Raw genomic sequence first — 12,861 nt, 5'->3', positions numbered from 1 at the left:
AAATATCTACTTGGTTCTACTTAAAATCATAAGTTAAGCAGCTGCCTCAAAACTTCAAGTTCAAACAAAGACACATACATACACACACACACACACAGACACAAAATAAATATGTATGTTTTTTTTTTTCAATCGCAAATGATCCAGTAATTGTTTTTTTTTTTTTTTTACTTTTGTTTGTTGCTATATTTGACGCTTCTTTTTCTCTTTATTTCTGTAAGAATGTTTTTTGTAAAAACTCTTCATTGATTACAACTTTTGAGTTTTACAGAAGACGAGGGCTGAGAAAATTACTAAATAAAATTTAAAAAAAAAAATAGAAACACAAAGATGGCAGTGTTTTATATAAAGTGCATCAGTGTGTTACTGGTGATGTGGAAGGGTGATTCAAATGGTGCTGGTGTTGAATGTTTTAGATAATTAGTTCACTTTGCAATCAGCCTAAATAAGGCACAGGTAAGATGTCCGTGTGGAGTACAGAGGGAGCAGGAAAAGTGGGAGCTTATTTACACTGCTGAACATGATTATTGCTTATTGAACATGATTCTCTGCCATAAGACACAGAAATCTGACATACTGTAAAGTAACATGTTTGCAGTTTCAAAATAATGCCATTCAAATTCATTTTTACACTGAGCACATCAGTGTTCAACTGGTTCTTATAAACGTCTTGATATATGATGGTTTGTGTGTGTCTTCTGAGAACAAAAGACCATTTTGAGGAGAAATTACATTGGTTTTCATAGCAGAGTTTAGTTATAGTAGGCCTACAGTTTCAATTTGACACATGTGGATGGTATATTTGTGAATGGTGTTATGTCATGTTTACTTGTGTGTAGAGTTTTAGCACAATGAGCAAAGTTTTGCAAAATGTGTTCAAACAATGGGTAAAAACTAGTCTGTTTTTTTTTCACCATACTAAGCTCAATCTTTTAAGATTGAACATTAGTCTGGGGAAGCTGCGCTTTGATTCCACTGCAAAAGAGGCGTGATCATGGGCATCGTTCAAATGACTCCGTATGCAATTGCCACGAGCGGCGCTAGTTGGTAAATTAAACTTTTAGCCTACCAAAGCCGGTTGGTACAATCGCAAACACGTCCTTCTGCTGTATGAACTGTTCTAGGGCAAGTTTTTGTTATGTTTTCAAAGAAAAAATCTGCCAAAACAGAAGTTACTTTGTGGAAAGCCTTTTCAGAAGCTATTATAGCTGCGAAGGGTGGACTGACGTCATATTGATGAAGAATGGGATGTGACTGAAGTTCATTTGTGGGTCAAGGCAGGTGAGCAAATACTGTTGGCAATATAGTGTACATAAATGTAATGTTGGTGTTGTAATGTCCCAATGACAGGACAGTAACCAAGACACCAACCGACACTAGACAATGCCCATGCTTTGTGCTCCATACAGAAGATACAAAGCACTATCCAAACAATATCCTCCCGGGGTGGAGTTATGTGCAACACCCAGAAAGGATTAAGATGATATTAGATCCTGTTGAACATGTTTACATTTGTTGATGTATGTTTACATATCTTAATAGCTGAGCAAGTCTACATACTTAAAAGCAGACCCTTGTCACAGTTTCAGTTCCAAGGTCAAAGGTATGGGCATCATTCCTTAGATTTTAAATATGCTTGAATACTCCTGTCTTTTCATTGAGAAACTGTATGTCTGTTCTAGTGAATGTAGAGGTCACAGATGAATTGATTTAAAATTTCGAGGTGGAAAAATTGAGAGATATCATTTGTGTTGTTTTCAGGCATGGACGCCAACACACTACTAATCTGCTTGACTGCAGTGATCGTCTCTGGTAAGAACTGGACCATTATAACCAACCATATACTGTAGGCGATTGATGTCAGTTTGAATTGAATTACTGGCTTCTAAAATAGTCACTTATGTCTTGTGAATGCTATATACAGCATGTATACTGAACAGCTTGGACATGTTTCTGATGTTATCGTATGTTGCAGCTGAGTGACACTCGTATGAGTTTATGGTCATATCCAAGATTAAGAAACCACTGCCAATTTGAATGTCACTCAGCACACGCAGGATGTCAATAAGAAAAATACAGTGGTCTCAATTTTTTCCAGAGTTGTATTCCACAAAACACATAAGAATAATGTCACATACTGTATCAAACAAAGCATTAAAAGCAACATTTCAGTGACAAAGGCATCTAGGCCAAAAGTAATAAAAGTAATCAGTATAGTTGTTATTTTAAAGTATTCATTAAATGACTTTATTTTGAGGCTATAACATGTTTCATGCGATGTTTTCACCATTTTCTGATTTCAGCAGTGAGTGGGTGTCCTGTTGGTCAAGAATTTTTTACCACTTTCTTGACAAACTATGATTATAGCACTCCTGGAAAACTTCAGCTTGCTATTACTGCTCATGAAAAAACAGCCACGGTGAATGTATGGTCTCCGTATTTCACAAAGACCCAGACAGTGCCCAAAGGGAGCACAACTTTTATCAATTTACCAGCCAAAGCCGAATTGTCAGGTCCAGGGTTATCTAACAAAATTGTCCGTGTTACGTCTGACAGCGACATCACTGTGGTGACATCTAATATAAAACTTCGCACTGGAGACAGTAGTGTCATCCTCCCAACATCCAACCTGGGCAGGAAGTATGTAGTGTTCACACCAGATCCTATAGTTTTTTCTGCTCTTGTTGCTCTTGTAAATGGTGACAAAGAGAATGTGGTGGAAATCCTGCCTGCTGCCAGGATGACGGTCAATAAGAGAGACAATTGGAAGAGAGGGAGGAAAGTTACCCTCAGACTAAAGCCTAATCAAGTCTACCAGTTTATGAGCACTACGTCATTCACTGGCACCAGGATCACTTCTACACAGCCTCTGGCTGTTTTGGTGGGAAACCAATGTGCTAAACTAGAAGGAACCTGTGAACACGTATATGAGCAGCTTCTCCCGGTGGAAAGGCTTTGTGAACACTATTTGGTTCCAGCTATGGGCAACAAAGACTATGCCTATGTTGTTGCAGCTGATGACAAGACAAAGGTTTCCATTTCTGGAAAACAGCACCTACTTTATGCTGGGCAAAATCTGAAAATTACAATGAGCAAAAGTAACCCTGTTATTGTAAGAAGCAACAAGAGGGTTATGGTGATGTACTTTGGAAGAAACCTTCCACACGATGAGTTTCTAACTAACATCCTTCCCACCTCTAAGATGTCAAATACATGGTCAGTGTACCCACAAGAAACGTATGACAATACAGCTGTCATCGTCTCGGAGGCTGAGGGCTCAAACACGATCAGCGGTGTGACCAACTGGAGGCCTTTTCCCTCAGATAGTCGGTATATGTGGGCCATGAAGCGTCTTGGAAGGGGAAAAAACCCTGTGAGCTTTAGTGGACAGGCCCTCATGGCCGTTTATGTCTTTGGTGGTAAAAATAGACACGGTTATGGTACAACTGGGGTGTGCGCCCCAGGTAAGTTTTTATTGAAACTTTCATGAAAAAAAAATAACAATCCAGTTAAGGTGTTAAATAGTAGCATAATAATATTCATATAGTAGACTACAATGTGATTACAAATTGATTGAAATTGTTAATGAATCTGGAGTATGAACTAAATCAACACTGATTGAATACAACCAGCCAAAACAAAATATGTGATTGAAAAATGTCCATTTGTTGACAAATGTTTGACCACATATTCCAGTCACTCTGGCTGAAATCCTCCTAATGTAATAATTGTATTTGTAGTTATTGAACCAACTCCAGCACCTGACCCTTGTGATGGCATCACATGTCGGGAGAAGGAGGAGTGCAGGGGAGGTAAATGTGTTCACACATCAGAGGATACCTGCTCGGCTCTTGGTGATCCCCATTACAGAACCTTTGATGGGAAACGCTACGACTTCCAAGGCACCTGCACCTACACCATGGCCGAGGTTTTGAAAAAAGAGGCAGGCCTTGTTCCCTTCACAGTCCTGGCCAAGAACAACCACAGAGGCAACAAACGGGTGGCGTATGTCAGGAAGGTCACGGTCACTGTGTACAATCACACCGTGACCATCAGCAAAAAAAGGGCCAGAGTTGAGGTAGGAATGAAGGCTGTGTTTTTGTTGTCAAATACAGGTGGCTGGCTGACTGAACAATGCATCTACTGTGTCCCTTAACATTTAAGACTCCACTATGAATTGAATCAATCTAATGGCTTTCCCAAGAGTAGCTCAGGGAAATAATCAAGTAGCATAATCGCATGAACATTTTTGTCCAAATCAATATTTTAGTTTTCTCAGCCACTGGTTGATTGCTAATTAAGTGGTGGCTTTCTGAAGAGTATAAGGACTGCATTCCATTTTTAATGGATATTTTTGTAGTGCTAATTTAGATCAGAGCTAGGAAATGATGTTATATTGCATATTTATTTCTGGTGCCTGCATTTAAAATGTTGCTGACTTATAGGGTGAATCAAAAATGAATAATCTAAGGTTTTAGAAATGTTGATGTTCCAATACCCCACTTCTTCACCAGGTGGACGGTGAAATTGTTTACCTGCCTGTGAGTCTAGCGGGGGGAAAGCTCCAGGTGGTCCAGAGAGGCAGGAATGCCGTTTTGACAACAAAGTTTGGGCTGAAAGTCACATACGACTGGAATATGATGCTGCGCATCACGGCACCAAGCAGTTACTTCCGTACACTGGGCGGATTGTGTGGGAATTACAACGGTGACCGCAAGGATGAATGGACCAGCCGCTCTGGAAGTCGACTCTCCTCAGCCCTCGAGTTCGCAAAGAGCTGGAAAGTGTCGGATAGAGATCTGTTCTGCCATGACAACTGTCGTGGGAAATGCCCCAGTTGCTCGGCAGCACAGAAGAATAAATTTAGTGGAGTAAAGTACTGTGGCCTCATCACCGACACCAACAGTGTATTTGCCAAATGCAAACCCGAAGTTGACCCTGGCATGTACTTCGACAACTGTGTGTATGACATCTGCATCAATAAAGGCATCAAAAACTTCCTCTGTGACAACATTGAAAATTATGTGGATGCATGCATGGCTGCGGGCATCAAGATTGATGGCTGGAGAACTCTTGCAAACTGTCGTAAGTGTATTTAGCCATGAGACCATGAGAAAATTATATAATTCCATGTTCTTAGTTTTCTAGCTGAAGAGTATTCAACTTATTATCTAATTGATGAAATACTGAAGCCTACTATGCAATCAAAACACATTGTATTTGTATATCGCATTGACAAAGCAGTTGATGTATTCTTCTATTCTTTTCTTTCACCATCCACAGCCATGGACTGTCCTGCAAATAGCCACTATGAAGCATGTGGGTCAGCGTGCGCAGCCTCCTGTGCTGAGAGAAACGCCCCGTCCACATGTAAGGAGCCCTGCGTAGAGGGCTGCCAGTGCAACAAGGGCTTTGTGCTCAGCGGTGAAACGTGTGTGCCAGTGAGCTCATGTGGCTGTACCAGTGGAGGGCGCTATTACCCTGCAGGGCAGACATTTTGGACTGACAACACATGCACTAATAAATGCACATGCATGTCTGGAACCCTGAAGTGCGTTGATACCAAGTGCAAGAGTTCTGAAGTGTGTTCTTTGAAGAACGGTGTGAGAAACTGTTACCCGCTGTCTTATGGTACCTGCCGTGGCTCCGGTGACCCACACTACCGCTCGTTTGATGGAAAGAAATTTGACTTCCAAGGAACATGTTCATACCTCTTGTCCAAAGTAATAAGCACTAAAGATCCTTCTCTGGAACCTTTTGAGGTGCAGGTCCAGAATGAGAACAGAGGCCGAAACAAGGCAGTGGCATACACCAAGACAGCCTTGATAAAAGTGTATGAACACATCATTATTTTGAGCAGCGACAGTCCCGGCAGAGTGAAGGTAAGTTCTTTCATTTGTGGAGCTTTAACTTATCTGTAACTCTGACACCAAGCTTCAACTTAAACCACAATACAGTACATACATTGTTTTTGTTTGATTGCTGTTGTACACAGTTATGTATGACACAAAATAAAACACATGTTTTGTTGTAAATTCCCTATGAAAGAGCAACCTTAACTAACTCTAACTCCTATGGCTTCCTGTAAAGCTAAACAACGTGTTTGTAAACCTGCCACTGACACTGGACAATGGACGACTGTCAATTTTCCGAAGAGGCCGGGCTGGAGTGGTCAAAACTGAGTTTGGCCTGGAAATGCAGTTTGATTGGAGAAGCTATGTGTCAGTTACTGTCCCAAGCACCTACCATGGAGTGCTAGGTGGTCTGTGTGGAAACTTCAACGGCCATGGAAACGATGACATGCTCACACCCAACGAAACCCCCGCCAAAAATCCAACAGAGTTTGGTAAAAGCTGGAAAGTGAAAAATGATTCTCGATGCAAAGACACATGTGAAGGAAAGACATGCTATGAATGTGACATCAACTCAAAGCAGAATGAGCCATTCCGAAAACACTGCAGCATCCTCACAGACAAGACTGGTCCCTTCAAAGACTGTCACAGTAGAGTGAATCCAGAGCAGTACTATGAAGACTGTGTTTACGACATGTGCATGTATAAGGGTCACTCCTCTGCACTTTGCAATGCCCTCAGCACGTACACCTCTGTGTGCCAGGACGCAAAAGCCAGGATCAATGTTTGGAGAACAGAGTCACTTTGTCGTGAGTACAACCATTTTTCAGGAGAGCAATTAAGGCCACGTAAAATGTATAATTTTTTATCCAAGGGTGCTGCAGAGCACAACAAGTTCCTCTTCATGATGTTATACTGCTTCTGACATGACTGATTATACTGGGGAAGATCATGTGGTAACAGAGTTATAATCTAATTCGATGTTTTTTGTGTCACTTAGCAATTTATGAACTGACATTTAAGAACAATATGTCACATTGTATGTGACTACATGTACTTCATGCACAATGGTCTGGTGATATTAAATCTTTATATGAATTTAAAGCCAGAAAGTACTCGGTAACAGAGAATTAACAGACATTGTCATTGTCAGCACACTTGTTTCACACAGAGATGTGTGTTTCTTTTTGGCAGCGCTGGATTGCAAAGGAAACAGCCACTACGAAGTTTGCCCGTCCAGCTGTTCTGTAATGTGTCGTGGAACTGAGGAGCCCGAAGACTGCGAAAACACCCCCTGCAGTGAGGGCTGTGAGTGCGATGGCGGCTTTGTGCTGAGTGACGGACAGTGTGTGCCAGAGGAACAGTGTGGTTGTGCGTACAAAGGCCGCTACTACCAGCAAGGCCAGGTGTTCTTCCTCAATGACCAGTGCAAGGGCCGTTGTGTGTGTGGAAACGATGGAAAGGTTCAGTGCCAACCTGATTTCTCCTGTGGGCCTGACGAAGTGTGCCGCATCCAGGACGGGATCAAGGACTGCTTCCCCACCACCAAAGCCACCTGCTCAGTATGTGGAATGGGACACTATCACTCCTTTGACAACAAGGACTTCAGCGTTACTGGCAACTGTGTGTACAAAATGGCAGAGGTCACCAAAGACAAGGATGGTAAGAGGGTTCCTTTCAGTGTGGTAGTCCATCAGGAATCTGCGGCCCATGATCCAACTGTTACCCGTAGTGTCCAAATAGAAGTCAGTGACTACAACATCGTCATGCTTCCTGGAAGAATCTGGGAAGTAACGGTAATTGTAATATCTTCTGCATATTTCTAACGGTCCTCTGTTCTACTTTTCCTTCCTTTCCTCTTTCCTGAAACAACTTACTTATAGTTATGATTTATTTTTTCCATGGTGTATTATCGTCAAAGCCCTGTGGGCATTTCACATCCATATTGATATCAGAGTCCTAAATGATAAACAAAGTTTTGTTATATTGCCTTCCCCTCCTTTCATTGTTTTGCCATTTCTCTCCCTCTCCACTGACAGCTGGATGACATCCGTGTGAATCTCCCGCTCCAATTGGACGACGGGAAGGTGCGAGTCTATCAGAACGGATTGGTCATCATTCTGCAGACTAACTTTGGCTTGGAGGTGACCTATGACACCACCTCCATGGTTAGAGTGGAAATGCCATCCTCTTACAAAGGCGTGCTGCTGGGCCTCTGTGGCAACTACAACGGCAACCCGGCCGATGACTTCGCCTTACCTGGAGGTGCCCAGGCCTCCTCGGCAGAAGCGTTTGCTGAGGGCTGGGTCGTGAATCAGAAGGGTGTGAAATGTCAGACAGGCTGTGGGTCCCAGTGCCCTACTCCACCACCAGGGGGCGGAGACTTGTGTGACATCTTGAAGGACAAAAAGAGTCCATTTTCAAAGTGCCACTCAACTGTGCCACCACAGGAGTACTTTGACAAATGTGTGAAAGACCTTTCGGAGCAAGGCGGCAGTAAAGATGTCCTTTGCCAACACTTGCAGAACTACGTTGCTGTCTGCCAGGAATCTGGGGGTTCAGTTGACGGCTGGCGAAACGAGACATTTTGTCGTGAGTGTTTCTGATAAAAATGTACTGTAGGCTATATATGTTGGCCACTGTATATATATGCTCTATCTGACCGAAATGCTTCAGATCTAGAGAGACCATTTGAACTAGATGTCCCAGTTAACGTCCCTTTCTCTCTTATACTTTTGAAATCGAGTTGAGTTCTGGGTAATCCTGGGTAATTCCATGTTCTGTCATGGCCCAGTACTTCCAACAACTAGCCAGTAGTACTTATTGCTGTACTAACAAGTCCCTGTCGTATTGTACTAATGATTGTTTCCCTTTTTCTGTTAGTCGTTTTGGATAAAAACCTCAGCTAAATGATTATGCTTTCTTTTGAAATTCTCATAGCGATGACGTGCCCAAAGAACAGTCAGTATGAGCTCTGTGCCGATACCTGCTCCACTACCTGTGCCAGTCTCACTACGCCTCAGAAGTGCTCACATTGCCAGGAGGGATGCGAGTGTGAGGATGGTTTTGCCTTTGATGGTGGAGAATGTAAGCCACTGGGAAAATGTGGCTGTGTGGTTGATGGACGCACTTACAAGGTGTGTGTGTGTGCGTGTGTGTGTGTGTGTTTCTTTTGTTTACCAATTTCAAGATAAAGACTAATGAAATAAGACAGCTTCTGATCACAGATCATAGAGCACTAGCTGAGCAGGCCTTAGTTACTACTTCTCACGACAAAGCTGGATTTTCCAAATCATGTCTCAGTATGTGGATGTGTGTTTTCTTGCAGTCAGGGGAAACCGTGGTGAGTGAAGACTGCCTACAGAAATGCACGTGTGTAGATGGTGTGTTTTCATGTGAGAACACAAATGAATGCGCAACGGAACAAGTCTGTGCCATCCGGGAAGGACTAAGAAACTGCTATCAAGTGGGTGAGTCCCACTTAGTTAAAAAAAACTATTTTAAATTTCAGAAAGAAATGATATTGAATGTAATTTACATGTAATGAAATGTAATTAATTGTTGAAAATAACTTCTCTGGGACAGATCCTTGTAAGGCAAAGGAATGCCGTGAAAAAGAAATGTGTGTCAAGATTGGCACCAATGTCCAGTGTGTGGCAGAGTCCAGATCCACCTGCCAGATCATCGGGGACCCGCACTACCAAAGCTTCGATGGCAAACTTTTCTCTTACCAGGGCTCATGCACATACACACTGGTTCAGACGACAGGTCAAGATAGCACACTGACTCCTTTCAGCATTGTCACCAAAACCGAGTTGGAGAGTAAGCACGGGTCCTACTTAAAAACTGTAACAATCAACATGGAAGGTGTCCAGATCGTTGTTGTCTATGGTGACCCCGACAAAGTGCTGGTCTGTAACATCTTTATGCATTGACTAAAATTGTTCAATATGCAAAAGAGAAAATATGAATGACGGAATCTGAATTGACGCTGGTCATCACATATTTTTCAGGTTGATGGCTCCCCTTCTAATCTCCCCGTTACTCTCAAGTCTGGGAAGATCAGAATTACTCAGGAGTCCTACAAGGGTGTCCTTAAGACCGACTTCGGAGTGGAGATCACCTTTGACTGGGGGGAGGATCTCTACGTCACTGTGCCTAGCAGCTATTATAAGAACCTGGAGGGCATGTGTGGAACCTACAACGGAGACCAGGCTGATGATTTCTCCATACCTAATGGCTCCACCATCACCAGCCTGAAGAAGTGGGCAGAAGCCTGGAGCCTTCCTGAAGCCAACAGCACCTGCCTGCATTCCTGCCCAGGCCAGTGCCCTGTCTGTACGGCGGACGCCAAGTCGCTTTATGGACAAAAGGAATACTGTGGCGAGATCGGAGTGAAGAATGGTGCTTTTGCTGCATGTCATGCCAAGGTTCTGCCAGGGAAGCTGTTGGCAGACTGCCTTTACAACATGTGCATCCATGAAGGAGACAAGGAGATGCTGTGCAAGGTCATGACCAATTATGTCAAAATCTGCCAGCTGAAAGGTGCTGACGTTTCTAAACAGTGGCTGCAGACACTCAACTGTTGTAAGTGGTATTATCTCCCACAGTCAATTTAGTGTGTATTAGTTGAGTTGTGTTGAACGCATCCAAATTACATTATTCCATTGACTTGCATTGTATTTAACACAGCGGCCACATATGGTACCATCTATAGCCAATAGACACAACAGAGCGTGTTACATAGAACAGTCGCTTCTTATTGTTTCTTCTCATTATTTTGCTATTTTTAGGTCAAATTGAATGTTTCAAACAAAAACAAAAACTCTATACATATGAAAATGTCTCAGTGGATGTGGTAGCTTGTGTGACTATGAATAACCCTGCAATGAATTATTGTTATAATCTACTTTAAGGGGCTATGTTAAACATCTACATAGACAAAATGACTTAATATTGTACAATTTTTGTTTTACTTCCACAGAAGTCTGACGAGAAGGGGATGGGTTGCTGAAGAAGATAACAGAAATCCACATAAACAGCCATCTCTACACAGAAACTTAACCGCAGCATCGACCAAATATACCATATACACACACATACTCATATCATTTTGAGCTCCTCCTTCTTCATCCAGACCAGGCTTGTGCAAAATTCAGAATTGAATTGAGAATGACTCCTAAATTCCAATTCAATTCTTGAGTTTGAATTGAATTTGAATTGAGGTCAAAAACAGGATGCAGAATTACAATTCGAATTTGAATTAAGGGAAGTAGAATTGAAATTCAATGAAATTCAAATCAATTCACATACATAAATTAAGGGTACACTGCAAATTATTTGATTCTTATCAAGATAAAAAAAAAATACATTAGAAGTGTTAGATCATTTACATTGTTTTAAGAGTGAATTTCTTACTTTAAGTGTTCAACTTTACACTATCTTAAATCAAGCACATATTTTTTTTGTCTCAAATAGGCATTTAATCTTAAAATTAGGTAAATACTGTTAAAATGAGATCTTTTACATCTCTCCCTCAAATTCTCATCAAAATAAAGCTTGTTTTAAGATTCAGTAACAAGAACATTTGACTTAATTTAGGATGACATTTAAGATTTAAGATATCATCTTAAAAACAGCAGTTTATGCTTATATTTATAGTTAACTTATTCTGAGGCTGTAACAACTTTAAACACACGTAATCTAGACTTTACAAGCTGTGGCACTGTGGCGCAACAGGTTACAGCATTAGTACCATGTACTCGTGCAAGTACCCATGGGGACCCGGTTCGAATCTTACCTGCGGTCATATCCCAATCACTCGCCCACTCGCTTCCTGTCTATCTTCATTGTTCTATCTGAATAAAGTCCAGATAATATACTTGTAAAAGGAATATAATCTGGGTCAGTTTACATTTAAGTAACCTAATTTTACAACCAGCATTTTAGGCTAATATTAAGTATATTTTACTTATTTTGGGGATGTAAAATTATATTTATAAGTAATATGATTTTAAAACTAGCAATTTCTATGTTAAGTTTCCAAATACCATGTTTATTTCTAGATTTTTTATTTATCTTAATTCCCAAAATCTTGTCAAGTGAAATTATCTTGCTGCATGGACAGAACATTTCACTTGTTTTGAGTATACCTTTTACCTCAGATTTAGTGTTTTTATCTTGTTCTTAGACACCCTTGCAGTGTTTAACAATTAAGTTTCACAAAATATGTCAGATATGATCTCAACAAACACACAATTTATAATTGAAAACAGTAATCAATTACATTTCCAATGTAATATTCCCTGAACTGAATGTATGTGAGATTCAACACATTCGTCCTGTTATGTGACTGTGAATTTGTTTTGAATTGCCATGAATTGAATTCCACTTCCTGTCATTCCAATTCCAATTCAAATTCAACTTCCTGTGGGGTGGGGCCAATTCAATTCAAATTCCAACTCATGAATTGAATGGAGGCAAATTCTAAAATTCGGAATTGTGCACAAGCCTGATCCAGACTATATAAGAGTTTACAAATATATCATTCTAAGTAAAAAAGCCATATAATTAAGGCTATGCATATACATATATATACATATACCTTTTGGATTAACCTCTTGAATTTCCCCTTGGGGATCAATAAAGTTTCCATCTATCTATCTATCTCTATATCTATTTGTAACGCTGTGTAAATCACATGCATTGTGATGTGTAATCACATGTACTGCTTATCTACTGTACTATATGTGCAATAAACATAGCTCTTCATGCATAACACTTCTGTTTTAATCTTTCAGTCTTCTAATTTTAATATTTGGTTCAAAGCTGTATGCAAGAACACCTTAAGACGTTCTATGCATGTTTGTAAATGAATAGAACACAAAATATGGTCGCTAGCTGAACAGCCACCATGATTATTGTCTACGAGCAGCATCTGCAGTGTGGTGAATTGTCACAGATATTCATCAGCAGAGGGGAAGGAATAAATGTGCAATCTACAGTACTC

General features: G+C 40.9%; 1 protein-coding gene across 1 annotated transcript; it reads left to right on the top strand.

The window, feature by feature from the left end:
* Window positions 1–1,687: 1,687 nt before the first annotated feature.
* Window positions 1,688–12,632, top strand: LOC134082737 (IgGFc-binding protein-like). Its single transcript, XM_062538676.1, has 13 exons — window positions 1,688–1,812; window positions 2,304–3,464; window positions 3,741–4,078; window positions 4,515–5,085; window positions 5,284–5,882; window positions 6,091–6,661; window positions 7,047–7,648; window positions 7,892–8,444; window positions 8,793–8,989; window positions 9,181–9,322; window positions 9,438–9,763; window positions 9,866–10,439; window positions 10,837–12,632. Coding segments are annotated over exons 1-13 (5,685 nt in total). The 5' UTR covers window positions 1,688–1,763; the 3' UTR covers window positions 10,839–12,632.
* The last annotated feature ends 229 nt before the right edge of the window (window positions 12,633–12,861 follow it).

Source organism: Sardina pilchardus, chromosome 6, assembly GCF_963854185.1.
Source record: "Sardina pilchardus chromosome 6, fSarPil1.1, whole genome shotgun sequence".
In the NCBI taxonomy this organism is placed as follows: Eukaryota; Metazoa; Chordata; class Actinopteri; order Clupeiformes; family Clupeidae; genus Sardina; species Sardina pilchardus.
This window is presented reverse-complemented; position numbering and strand designations above follow the sequence as displayed.